The sequence below is a fragment of the Argopecten irradians genome, chromosome 7 (genome assembly GCF_041381155.1).
Source record: "Argopecten irradians isolate NY chromosome 7, Ai_NY, whole genome shotgun sequence".
In the NCBI taxonomy this organism is placed as follows: domain Eukaryota; kingdom Metazoa; phylum Mollusca; class Bivalvia; order Pectinida; family Pectinidae; genus Argopecten; species Argopecten irradians.
In genome coordinates this window covers 38,288,221-38,303,202 of record NC_091140.1, presented here as the reverse complement: position 1 = coordinate 38,303,202, position 14,982 = coordinate 38,288,221, and the positions used below count along the sequence as shown (strand labels likewise).

General features: G+C 33.5%; 1 protein-coding gene across 1 annotated transcript in view; it reads right to left on the bottom strand.

The window, feature by feature from the left end:
* The window catches only part of LOC138328360 (arginine--tRNA ligase, cytoplasmic-like), a 90,652-nt gene that overhangs the window by 16,557 nt on the left and 59,113 nt on the right, over positions 1–14,982 (bottom strand). Inside the window, 1 exon segment of the mRNA XM_069275134.1 lies at positions 3,068–3,173. Within this exon segment, the coding sequence (XP_069131235.1) occupies positions 3,068–3,173 (106 nt within the window).

The following is a 14,982-nucleotide window of genomic DNA, read 5'->3' as shown; positions in this document are numbered from 1 at the left end:
AATTAATATTGAATCAGAAGCTGGTGATATATTTTTTTAGAGAATTGCCTTTTTAAAGTTAAAAGATCATAAAACAACACCTTGGTATACCCCATTACATGTTTGAAATAAACTTTTATTTATCTGTAATATTTGGGTCAATTCCCAAATTGTTTATGAATGATACAAATATATATAACAGTTTTGATTGTTTCTTTAAAGGAATTTTAGCAGTTTGGTCTGAAAAAGAACATTTCAAATGTAAACTAACTTATTTTCTTGTGATTGAATTTTGCATATTTCAAAGCAATTTGAAATCCCCAAAATTTCATCAACATAAAATTGTTTCAATCAAAGTTACAGTAGGGACATATGACTTCAAATCACAAAATGAAATATCATTGAAAAATTCTTCAAACATTGATTAGCACAAATAGATTGTTGAAATACTGTATTGAAATGCACATATTTGTAATAATTTACTACCAATCTTGAAATGAAGTTGAAACTCATACCTTAAGAGTAACCATTGGACACTAGTTTTAGGTAATGCAACTGTACTACACTCATGCAAGCAATTTAACATGATCATTTGTCCAAATCATTTGTAAGATGATTGTGGGTGAACAAATTTCCCTATGTTAAAGCCACCTCTACAAACATGCAGCTGCCGTGAAGCCTTGGTCCACCAGCATCTCGAGTGTTATATATACAGTGTTCTTTTAATGTTTCCCTGTCCCGTTCAACAGGAAGGAAAATAATCCTTTATCTATCTTCCATTAGACAAATGTCTGAGACGTCAGCCATTGTCTCTTTAGCACACCGATCCTGAGACTTGTCGATTTAACCCAAGCGTCTGGACACTCCATCAATCTACAACTGTATCAGCACCGCAAATTGTGACGCCACAAAAAAGCCTTTAAAAAATTGCTGTCAAAAGTTATACAATGATACAAGAAGTTATATCTGATCATGTGGCTGTTTAAAGATTCTTTAGGTGGAGAAAATTCCATGTGTCACTAAAGATAACCAGCTTGTATGTCGCCGACAGAGTGATTTTCATAGAATAAATACGCAATAGGTATACTGCATCTTAAACAACATTCTAATATAAGTAACCAAAAAATAGCAATGATATGCCATATAAAAGGCCGAAGAAAACACTAATAATTCATTTATAATTCATTACGTATGTTGTCCTTTGTAATTGATTCCACAAATCAACTAAAATAATTTCAACGGAATTTTAACTTTGATCAAAATAAGCGAACACTTACACTTATAGAAAAATTTTTCAGCATGAAAATAATTTCATTTTGCTATTATTCTAGTGCATGCACCTTTCGACTTAGTACGTTATTATATTTTTAGCATATAGGCGTGACATTATCAATATGTACTAAAAACTTAAATATGATATGTATGACCAAGTCCAGCATACATTATGCAATGTAATTTGTTGCTGGGTAAGTACAAGAGGGCAAAAATCTTATACCCTGTTGAACAATTAATGAATTATGATTAGTTTCAACCTAAAAAATCAAAAAAAAAAATTAGAATAAGCCAACAAACTTTTCAATGGTGGTATTTATTAGTGAGATAATACGTTCTTGTTCGTAATATACCTAAGAGCGCACACACTCTGTAAAGCCATTTGCTGTAACAATAGGTTTACAAACCTTCTTAAGAATACAAAAAAAAAAAAATGACATTAAATGCATTGTGCATCATTCCCTCATTCTATCAATCTATGGACAGAGGTATCGGTCAATCTGAGGTGATATCACAAAATATACATATATATATATTATGCCACAAGATGAAAACATGCAGTTCAAGTTTATTTTAATTTAAAGGCACATTAAGAAAGATTATATATTTTTGATAACATAATTCTCACATTTGATTTTAAACACTATTTTTTTTCAATAAATGGCACAAATCATTCCTACATTTGCAAAGAATTTAACATATCTTATTTCAGATTCACCAGAAATTCATGCCATAGGGACGAGGATTCCTACGTCTTTTCGTAAGTTACGCAAAAAAGTTACGAACACCTTTGTGAAACGCACTTACGTCCCGTTTTTGATAGTGAAAAAATACCATTTGTCAGCGGTGGAGCATTAACTGATCACCTTCAAAATGGCTGTTCTATCTTTGTGGATTAAATCTTTGTGGATACAAACGGTTTTCCTGTTGTAACTTAACAATATTATTGCAGAAACCCCAAAAATGAGTTAATAATGTAAATATAAGCATTAAATCTATGGTCTATATACATACCAGAGCTTTGTAGACAATCGTTTCATATTATTGTCTGCAAAGCTCAGGAATTTACACAGACCATAGATTCCATAAGAAGATAGTTAAAACTTAAATATTGCCTTTGCTAATTTTTTCTCTCACTCAGAATATTCAGGTTTTTGTGATGTTATTAAATAATCTTATAAAAAAAGTTTTTTTTCAGCCCCCACCATGTAAATGTACGGTTAACAGCTTTGTTAGAAAACAAAATGAATTTTTCACACAATATTTTTTTTAACATAATCAATACAATCAGTCACATCTGGTGCCATTTAGAGCAAATATTTCTGACAAACTTAATGCTTTAATCATTATTTACCACTTAACTTGGTTAACAGCTGTATTATGGAAATAAATTCATGAAAGTAGTTTATAAATCTTTGATTGTGTTTTTTTTAATGCATAATTAAACATTATTGTTATAACTCAATTATCTAGAAAATTCATTTTCACACAAAGAGACAATATCACTTTGAATTTAATGAGTATAATTAGCATAAACATAGGTCCAATGACAGTCTATATAAGAATGGGAGAAGAGGAAAACTTATAAAGATATATATTATCACAAGCCCTTCACTTCAGGGTTGAAAGTTTAAATCCCATGGGGCAATGGCAGGTACTGACCGTTGGTCAGGGGTTTTTCTCTGGATACTTTGGCTTTCCTCCACCTCTATATACCTGGCACATGCTTAAGTTACCCCGATTGTGAATAAACCAAACCAATTTGTACAAATAAATAAAATTAAAGCAACAAAAAAGTCAACCTTGTAAACCCTACCTTATCTCGACCTTTTTCCTTCAGTTTCATTTCTGCTCGTTTTACACCTTCATCTAAAAGATCCACCAGTCGAATTACCTCCCCTGAGCGAGTTTTAAACTTCTTCCTGAAAAATATTAAGAAAGATAAGAAATTAGAGAATGATTCTGCAAAAGAAATTACTTTAAACTCATTACAAAATGTCATTAGCAACTTAAAACACTTTCTTGCATCAACATACAAGCATACTACAGTAAATTTCTCTTAATATCATATGTTACATTTGTCAGTCGAAAATATGATTTTAAGAGGAATGTGACATTAACAGTTGAAAACATTTTTCTGTCATTCACTTGCAATCAAATCAGTATCAAGTCTGCAATACTTCGATTTTAATTCATGGTTGAAGTTTAAAAAGGGAAATTGTTCATGGTGCATAATACTGGACAAAATGTGATTGCAATAGGTCAACCAAATCTTGGTCTAAGGTACATTAAAAGCCATTGAAACTTGATTCTGTAAATGTTTCCTTTGAAAAATAAATCGTTTCAGAGTTTTCAAATGGTTAGGTATGTAGAAATGAACTTCTTACAAAATTTTAATTAAAGCCTTACTTTATAAACTATATAAACAGTGTCAAATTATTTTTAGATCAATATTTTTGGTTTGAGGTAACAGGCTATGCTTGTCAAAATTAAATCTTTTAAGATGTAAAAAAATCTATGCATCATCATTATTCATGATTATAATGACCAAATATCAAAAGCTTTGAAAACAATAACCATTCATAGTGATTGCCTACATAGAAACAAGAATAAGGACAGACACTCTAAGCTATAGACCATTTTCATGGTCGGTTAATAAAAAATCATTTCCTCTCGATACCCAAACCGTGACAAATACCACGATAACACAATATTGTGTGGCGAAGTAAAAGAGCCTCAGATGTATTTTGAGAATCCATCCCCTCTGGACTTTATTGCAGCTTTTGAACACAACCATCCGTGTGTAATACATACATATTACAGTGTCTGTCCATGATAAAACCTTATAGATTTTATACACTACAGCTAGCTACAACGCCGTAATGTTTCCTAAAACAACAATGTCTGTGACTGGCAAATAATACTTATTGTTTACCACAGATTCTTATGACACCTTGGTCTGCCCTTGAAAAAAAATTGACCTTCATTTGACATTGACATATTGGAATCAATCTGATTTAAATACAGATCTTTATCATCATTCCTTTTGATAGAGAATCTGGCGTCATCCCATTAAAGGTCACATTATGGTGTCCTTAGTTTGAATTGGCCAGTCAAATTAAGGATTCCAGAATCTTGGAAGTAAATTTCCGAAGACAAAAGAATTTGAAAGAGCTGTAAGAATTATTTTCGTTTAAATAGTCATTTCGCCCAATAAGCACAACAAAGCTAATTGTATATGTATACTGGGAAAAAATGACATTTTCAATTGATGTAGCAAGGTGTAGAAAATACATTTGATCTGAATACAGGTGGTATAAAGGTCACCAGAATGTGACCCCTTATGGAATGTTGTTAAATCCTCTATGAAACATAGTGATTATACAAATCTGTGTTATAATTAGACTTTAATAGAATCAAAATGATTACTGAGCAAGATCAATTTTAGACATAAGATGGAGAGAACAAGAAAGAAAAGCAGCTGGTCACAGTGAATGATGCAGTCGTGAAAAGGATAAAGAAAGAAATCCTTCATTTTGTACACCAGACACAATGACCAATCATCTGGTCTAATGATCCGAAATGTTGAGTAACACATCAGGGAGAAAAGGTATATAGATGGCTTGTCTAAGACCGGTAGGCAGACGGATATTGAGAGATTAGCTTGTCAAATTGGACGACTTTTGGTTGTTTTGTTCCTATCTATAAATCACGAGGGATTTCTCAAAGAACTGTAGAACATGAAATAATCATGGGTTCTTTCTTTCATGGTTTAGAACTTTCAAACAATTTTCGCGAGTCGAAATATTCATGGTTATAGTTAATACAACATCATAACAATAATATATAAAACATGATTTGTTGATTTTTATATTCGTAATTCCATATCAACCACAAAAATCAGCAAAATTTCATGTTTTACAGTATTGGAAATTTTACAAAACCTATCTATAGTGACCTGGTTCCCATAGCAACCAAAATTTTGATAAAAGAAACCTGCATGCTCTGATGATCTTAACAGGGTCCCAAAAACTAAGAGACAGACAAGCTGATTCCATGAAGTATACCCCCTAACTACGTTGCATTTTCCTTTTCATGTTGCATGTTCTTTTACACTGCAATACATGCAAGAAAGAAATGTTTTCTGCGAACTAATTTTCTTTTTGACTATATAAATTGGAGAATAGTAAGAAAAGAACACTAGCCCAAAAGCAATCTTATAAAAAAGAGAATATCAATTAAAAGTTGATCTTAGGGGAAAAAGGAGCTAAAATTTCCAATAAAATAAAGATTTTTCATCCATGTACAAAAAAATCGAAATCTTCCAATTATTTAGAGGGAGGCTCATCCCAGTTTCATTTTCCGTTCGATATACGTCTAGAATGACTGCTGTATTAAAATCTCAGAAAACCCAGCCGTTTACCAAAGCAACCAAATTACTTCATGGGAAAGGGATTTAGTGTAGAGCAAGGTCCAGACTCTGATATTCACAAACAGAAAATTACCATAACGGTATACTCGATAACAACGTCTGCAAAGCCGCATTGCAAAGAATCTCAACTATTAATATCGCCAGAAACTTTAATTTACTGGTCCAAACATATTGCTGACAGTTGGTAAATGATTAAATGTTTCTCTAACGTTTCCTATTGTATATGCATAGTAAAAGTCAAACATTCTGAGGAATTTCAGCTCTTCAATTCATCACTGAATTGGTATATGTTGCTGCCTTTGATACCATCTTTGCTCATGATGTCTGAAAAGTCCATTTTTGATGAATCTGCTAATCTTCAAAGAAAGGTCATGGACAATACAGACAAAACTTCAGAAATGTCATTCAAGTGGTATAAGTTCACACACCTACCATAAAAACATCAGAATAAATTGTCAATGAATATCATATTTATACCCAACATTACAGCAACAAAAATTAAACGATCATATTTTAGAGTTATCACAATAAATTTTCTACGTTTAAATATTTAGAATAAATTGTACATAATAAAATGCTCTTAAATGATTTATGTGAACTAAAACTATCCATGAAAACTCAATGATATAGCTTTGGTCAGCAAGTAAAGCTGTGACCAAATGATGATAAAATTTGATCATCTTTTTATATTCTTTACATGAAATATGATATGTAATGCATTCTTTGAAGTGGAAGAAAACCAAAGCTCACAGAGAGAAATCACTGACCTAAAAAAAAATCCTTACAATTAACCCCACACCAATCTTAAACTCGTTCAGAAGACTAGTTGCAAAAGGTAATTTTTAAGACCTATATAACCTAGTCATCCCGACTCCCCCCCCCCTCCCAAGATATAATATCTTGTGTCACTGAACAATTACAAGTTCCCTAATGCTGAATAGTGATATACAAGTTCAATCTTCCGAGGAAAGACCAATCTTAAATACACAAAACACCATTTAGTAACTTGCTGCATACACAATTGGACAACGCAGTCTGAAAATGACAGGTTTTCCCAACAGATTTCTCAGAATAATGACAAGTAAAACTTGACTGCCTCAAATCATTTGGCTATTAGGATATTTGTTAGAAGGTTAAAACAGGCTAGTTTGGATGTCAGATCAAATCAATACTAGTCTTTAGGAAACATACAGACAATTTTGTATATGTATTTAGGTACATGTACAGTGCTCATTTCATTTTCCAATCTCCTCGAGTTGTGTGGTTTCTGATCGCTCTCATACCATTATGGCAGAATTAGCTATACAAGGCTGAATTATTCCATATCTCAACTGTGGTAAAGCCTAACCTCAATTTTTTTCCCCAAACTATTTAAGTGTGACCTACTGAAGTATTATACATTTGTATCTAGAAAGAGTGACCTATCGGTTGTAAAATGTCCTTGCAGTAGAGATATTTTAATTGAGGGATGACCTTGAAGGAGAGTCCTAATAGTCTGACCTTGAAAAGTTTGACCTTGAAGGAGTGACCTAGAATAATGACATTGAAATAGAGATACTTTATATGCAGTATGACATTGAAGGAAAGTCATTATATAAAAAGTCTGCTTTTGAAGAAGTGACCTAATCATATAGCCACTAGCCCCTTAGTTGACTTGATAAAATTTTCTCTGCTGAATTTTATTATTAGATTGTCTCCCCCTAGTTTGAAACTTTAGGAATCAGACATGTGTAAAAGATAAATATAAGGAAGTAAAATGTAAGTGACAATTTTAGTATTCTAAAAACTGGTAGTTGGTCTCAACTGTTACACACATGATGGAGAACATAAGGACTATACTGGTCGCTAAAACTTTTTAAAGATACTCTACTGCCTACAGAGCATAAACCATACTCATCATTTGAACAATAGTTTGTGTTAAATCATTTATATGCAATGTATATTTATATATATCTAATTAACACAAAATTAGCGAAAAATAACTTTTTTTGCTTTAAATTGGTGCATGCACAATCAGTACTTCATTCCAAATACTCACTCACTAGGACATAGTGCCATGGAATCTTTTTGTGGACGATATTTAAAATATTTTTATCTTTAAAGATGCTACACCGCTGACGAATGGAGCAGAGGAAAGGAATTAGATTTTTTCTTCAGTTACAAAAGTTACTTAATTTACACCATTACCGTCATTGAAAAGTTTTGGCTTCTTATTTTATTCTGGACCCCTGAAAATTGTGACCTTGGACTCTTTGTCTGCACAACCTTGACAGATTTCAGTGTCCATGTCTAAGAAATTTAATATCTAAACTTCTCACACACTAAAAGATGATGAGTATCATAGCCTCTAGCAATAAATGTCTTGATGAATATTCTTCCTTCAAGGCAAATGGCAAACTGCCATGCTAGTTGTATCCTTCACTTCACTCAGTTATTTGTCAATTTCATTTCTCATTGTCTGCAAGTTCCCTCAGTTCACCTCTATCATCCACAGGTTAAGTCCAATAACTCCAAATATTAATATGGTGTGTGCAAAAATCAAATTACTTGCTTTTGTCCCTATCGTACCTAACTGCTGAAGTGTTTCTAAGCTTCGTAACTGTAACTGACATCTTGGAAATGCCATGTACGCGGCATCATTATCGTATCTTTCCTCCGCCAAAAAAGAAAACAAGCGGCATGAAATTGTCAATTTGCGACTATATTTCATTATAATTAGCCCAAAGAACATTTGGTGATAACATCATTACGAGGAAATAAAACGGCCTAATTCAGGCAGAAACAGCCATAAATTGAATTTCCATCATAACGCCGGTAATCCAATGAATCTATCCAATGACAGGAAGGTCAGCGTTGACTGCTGCATCCTGGGGATTTTGTATTGTTGTTGATTCAGAAGTAAAACAAAACAGCGAGCAATATCCTGTAAAAAATGCTCAACCGCTGACAAATGGTATTTTTTCACTATCAAAAACACGACCAGACAATTTAGTATTTTCTTACATTACAAAACTTACTTGCTTTACACCATTACCACCATTGAAAAGTTTGAGCTTCTAATTTTATTTCACGTTAGAAATATGAAAAATAATTAATTGCATCCCGAAAATATTCTGTGCTGCTATATCCTATATGAAATGAAGTACTGATTGCGCATACCCCATAGACAAAATACATAATCTTATACTTATTTTTGTGTTGATTAGACATATATATACATGATTAAACAACATTTTAATTGTTCAAATGTTTAATATCATTTATGCTCTGTTGGGGGTGGAGCATCTTTAATAAAAAAAGATTAATTCTAATAAATCTATATATCTTACATTACTACACATTTTTCCTCTTTCTTTCCTTCTTTTCTGTTCTTTATTCATTTTCAGACTTTCTTTCTTTTAAGTTTTGGATGAGACATTCTGTATCAAATGAATATCATTATAGTCCAAAAATTATTTTAGGAGAAGAAGGAAAGCTGGAATGCCCCCAAAAAAGCCACAGACCTACAGACAGTACATCCCAACTGCTAAGAACTGATAATCACTTGACCACTGGAATCCCACAAATGTATATTGATGAAAGTGAACATAAATTTATTCAAACAAGTTATTATCCCTAATATGAAACTAAATCAAGTATGCAAAATAATGTCTTGTGAAATGAGGTGCCGATGAAGCACCATATTTAAAGCAATTTTTGGTCAAGAAAGTTTCGAAGACTATACTATATAGAACAGGGACATTTCCATGCAAACACTCACAAAGCACTTGTAAACCTTAAAGATGCTCCACCGCCGACAGAGCATAAATGATATTCATCATTCAACAAACAATAATTTGGTGTTAAATTGTGTATATTTAAGCAATAAACTGTTACCAGATTGACACAGTTGATATGAAGCCCATCCGGAAGGAAGATAAATAGAATGGCGCCCGTTAGGGCGCCATGATTTATTTCCTTTCGGACGGATGGGCTTCATATCAACTGTATGTCCAATCTGGTAACAGTTTATTACTTATATTTCCATTACGATCATTCAAATTCAAAACTATACATGTATATCTTTTGAATTTCCCGCTTGCGCTAGTGTTGACGTCACCAAGTTCAATAAACGGAACAGCCATAGCATCAGCTTCTGAATATAGTTCAACACAAAACGGTTTGAAACAAGCGAACAAATGAAATTTAAGCGATAGTATTCTTTAATACATGCTATTTTGTCAACACGATAATACCGTTAGATTTCATAGACCGCACAACTGTAAAACCACTTTTAAAAATATTTGACCGTTATGTATAGGCGTAAGTATACAGTGTATACATTGTCAGTGACGCGGCGGAAACGTCAAATATTCATACGCTTGACCAGATTGGAGTTCATAGCCAGATATTGCCCATCTGGTTTAACATAGATTAAACGGGAAATTGAATGTTGAATGGAAATATATATATATATATGTCTAATTATCTCAAAAAATGATATAAAATCATTTATTTTGCCTTTGGTGCATGCAAAATCAGTACTTCATGCCATATAGGATATTGCACTACGGAATATTTTCGAGATGCAATTAATTATTGTTTATATTTTTTAACTTTTGTAACTGATGAAAAATACTAATTTGTCTGCTTCTGTTTTTGATAGTGAAAAATACCATTTGTCAGCGATGGAGCATCTTTAATCAACAAATAATTGTATTATTGTAAAATTAAGTTACGTCATTATATATGGTCAAGCATGTATACCCTAGTCTGTCCTAATTACAATGTCTTAATGAACTGAATTAATTAGGTTAAGATTGTTTCAAAGTTAATTTTGGTCACAATTTGGGTTGAATGTCCAGTGATAAGTATTTTCGGGCATAAAAGCAAGAATAACTACGATCAAATTGTCTTATCACAGCCCACGCAGAAAAAAGTACAACTATCACAAGTTTGTCCGTAGAATTCTCTGCACTAATTTCCTTAAAGCTGTAATAGACATACTTATAGTCTCCTAGAGCTAATCAAGTCCAGGGGACAGGACAAAACAGAATTATACAAGCCAGGCGCCAAATTTCTTCTATATCATCTTAATGACAATACCGATGGGTCAAAATGTCATACAAGGGGGTCAAAAGGTCAATCAGCGGCCACATGACTGCCTCACACTTTGCAAAATCTCCACGAACATGGATTCCAATCAAGAAGAGAAGTAGTCGGTAATATGCATGTTTGTGACAAGGGGAAATGAATGTGATAATTCATTTGGAAAACACCATTTCAAAGTGTTCCGAGGACTGGAGTCCATTTGGCTGCCATATATAATGATCCCTCACGGTGGGCTTAATACAAAATGGCAGGTCATATTCCCCAACTACTTCTTAATGTGCTTGTAAAATGTCCCAGATGCAAAGCGAGATTCTATGAAGCACTTCAACTCAGAAATTACTCTTCGGCTCACATTATACATTGGGCTAGTAAATCATGGTTAAAATTGATAAAAATACAGTTGTCCTTAACTTTCGAAATACACCATGATGGAGTTATCACAATAATTTGTGCTATTATAATATATTTATTTCCGCGGGGATGTTATTTTCGCAATTTTGCAGTTTAATTCTATGATCGGAAAAATTTTATTCATGAAATATTGAGAAATGGTTGAAAAACATATATTTTCAAAGCCAATTCGCGAAAATTGAATAGTGCTAAAATACAATTATCTCGTTTCTATTGTTCCAATAGCGAAAATTTTGACCCCTCAAAAAAAGTGGCTTTACAGAACTCTTATTATCAGACTTTTTCAAAGTGGAGCAAATATCTTAATTTTAGTTAGACCTTTTTGTGTATAACCTTTTGGAACTTTTCTCTATTTACACTTGCAACAGACAAGTCTGACAGTCCATTATAGGGATAACACTACCATGAGTGAGTAAGTGTGGTAACGACATGACAAAAACAAAGTGATAATGTTCGCCATGACATGTTTATTGTAAAACAAATATCCCCAAACCAGGATGCTGAAGGAGCGCATAAATTGTGTTGATATATACTGGCAATGACTTACAGAATTTATCTGAAAGGTTTTTGCACTTTGTAGAATTTAAAACAGTTCTGCCAGACGTATTTACACATTAGGAGAATCCAAATCACAGGATTAGATAGTGTCTTTGCTTAACAAGTAATATACCTTGTTGAGTGAAGTCTTCTAGGGAAAACTGCATCTTCAATACAGACGGAAATCATTTCAATAAAATAGGAAAATTCAATTAGTGTAAATAATAGCCTATAGATCCACTGCTTTCTTTAACAACATTTATTAGTTTTGATTTAAACTTATTATCCTGTGTATATTTAAAACCCGATCATTAGATTTAAAACAATAAGAAAATTACATCTAAGATAATGAAAATTCCATGTGCACAAAAAGACACTATACCACTTACATCTGGTTTTATTAGTATGATGTCCCAATGCCCATGCAGGGTAATGTGAGGACATGCAAGGTTTGTTAGTGGAGGAAAGCCAGAGTACCGAGAGAAAAACTACTAAGCAGCGGTCAGTACCTGGCAACTGCCCACATGGGAATCAAACTCAGGACCCAGAGGTGGAGGGCTTGTGGTAATATGTTGAGACAACTTAGCCACTCGGCAACCGTAGCCGCTACACGTGACCAATATACAAATTTTCAAATATTTAAGAAAGCAGCGAGCACACACAGAAAAACTACCAACTAGCGGTCAGTACCTGGCAACTGCCCAAATGGGAATCAAACTCATGACGCAGAGGTGGAGCGTTTGTGGTTATATGTTTAGTGAACTTAACCACTCCACCACTGTGACCGCTACACCTGACCAACATACTGACACTTCAAATATTTACTAATAGGAAAGGAACTCAACCATTCAAGGATACTTTAGTCCCAACTGATATTGGGACACAAGGATTCTTTTTAAGATCATTCCCAATATTGATTGAGTATTACTAGGAATAGAGAAACCTTTCTAATTCCTTGAGATGATGGCGATGTCTGTGACATGTTGCTATGAAAGTCTTTATCTAGTGTAAAGAGGAGCCGGAGGACGCCTTCGGATGTTACAATGCTGCACATGAATACCTCATTAAAACACTTGCATGCTTTCCACCAGGAACTATTTGATATGCTTTATTAAATTCCCCCATTCAATACACAGTAATACGCATTCCTAATTTCAAACAGGCTATTCATAAGACACTATTATATTCACAAATATAGAACTTGTCTAATACCTCTCTTCCGAAACACTAATTAGGTTTAATGCTTTTAATAATTCAATAGTTATTGAGAAGAACAGCTAAGAAATAGGTTGCAGACGTGTTTCTTGATAATTAGACATGACAGATTTTTCTCAGTAACTGTGGCATGATAACCCAGAATCATGTAGAATGGTGAAGGAGGGTTTTAGTATTTAGATTTAAAAGGCTAATTTTATTGATACTAAAGATAAGGTATATTACCACATGGCCTTCACCTCTTGCAATTTCAAATCCTATGTTGAGTAGCTGTAGGTACTGACTGCTGGTTAAAGATTTTTCTTGGAGTACTCCGGCTTTCATCCATCAACTTAACTTGGCACATCCTTAATTGATCTTTGACTGTTGATAGCACGTTAAACAAATAAAGCCATACCAAATTATCATCTGCAATGTGCCCATATATCTCTAACCTTATAATACTATTGCAGCAGAGGTGGGAAAGATGTCAAACAATCTTGACATACAATCAAATGTATTACCCCTTGAGTTAGAGGTTGGGCAGTGTTTTTCCTCTGGGTACTCCAGTTTCCATTCACCACTGAAAACTGGCACATCCAACACTTACTGTTAGGATGTACACAACAATAAAATCTAAACCTTGGCCATGTTTTCAAAAAGTTTAATTTCTAACCCCTCTGTTTTATAAGAGAACTCATGTTTTCCTGACCTGCATTTTCATAATTTGAATGCTTCAACCTTGTTTTCTGATAGTATTTACTCATGATAGCTAAAGATGAGTGCTTGGTCCTTACTTTGCAAATATAGATCTTGAATTAGTTAATGACAAGAAGTTGTTTGGAGATTTTAGCCTTTGACTTCTTTGACCTTGAATGAAGGTCAAGCATTGCCAAAAGCTCAAAACTACATCTTTAAACTATTTGACACAAGATGTTGTTTACAAGACTTTTGCCTTCTTTATCTCTGTGACCTAGAATGATGATAAAGGTGATTTATTTGAACAAAGTTTGAAGTCTGTCATTTGAATATGGTACATGTGCAATGTCTCGGGGCTTCACTTGATTGTTGAGAAGTTGTTTTAAGTGAAAAGTTGACAAGCTGGAAAGAGAACTAGTGGATGACAGATGCTGCAATCGAGACATGCTAGGCAGGTGAGCTTTGAAAACCTGCTGGACAATATCCCTTATCATTGATAGAGAAATGCGTGGCCAATTTTCACCAAAAATATCCACTAACCTGTCTAATCAGATAGCTTTATTCAATACTATATTCCTTTATAAAATTTTGAGCATAAAGGAGAAGGTACGTTAAGACTTAAATACGGCCCCAAAAATAATTCTCCAGTAAAGAACAACATATTTTGCCATAAAACAGTTGAATACATTTGCGAATACATTACATCCCGAAAATATGTGCCAATTATGTTCACTATGACGTCATCAACATGCAGTTTCCCGCCATTTTTCACAAAAATCCTTGAAAAATCAAACTTTTTGAGTGGTTTTCTCTAAAAATGAATGTGGCCGCCTTCGTGGAGCAGAAAGAGATTTTCACACGTTATGTATCGTGTATTCACGCATATCCATGCAAAAAATAAAGTTGCTCCAAGGTGGCGGCTAAATCCATTTCAAGCCTTTTCTAACCTAAAGATGATGAATTTCTAGCAAAATTTGGCGAGAAGAGGAAAATCATCAATTTTATGACGTCATAGGTGGAGCACATCGTGTACATGGTTATAAAAAGTTATGTTTTGATGAATGGCAAGTATGAGAGTATTTATTGATGTGAAATTAATGTGGATCAGAGTTAATGTTTTTCGGCCTGAAAAATTAAGGCCAAATACTGGTCCTATCATATCTACTCCTTTTTGATGTCTCAAACCCTTATTTAAACCTTAATCTATATTTAGTTTCCTTGATATATCCTCTATCTATTTGTACTTAGGCCTAACAGAAACACACACCATTGTACTATTGGGTGTTTACAAGCAGAATTGGTTGCTTCAAATGGAATGTTCTGGGGGGGATTTCTGCTTCCAAATAGGCAATCCATTAGAACATGTA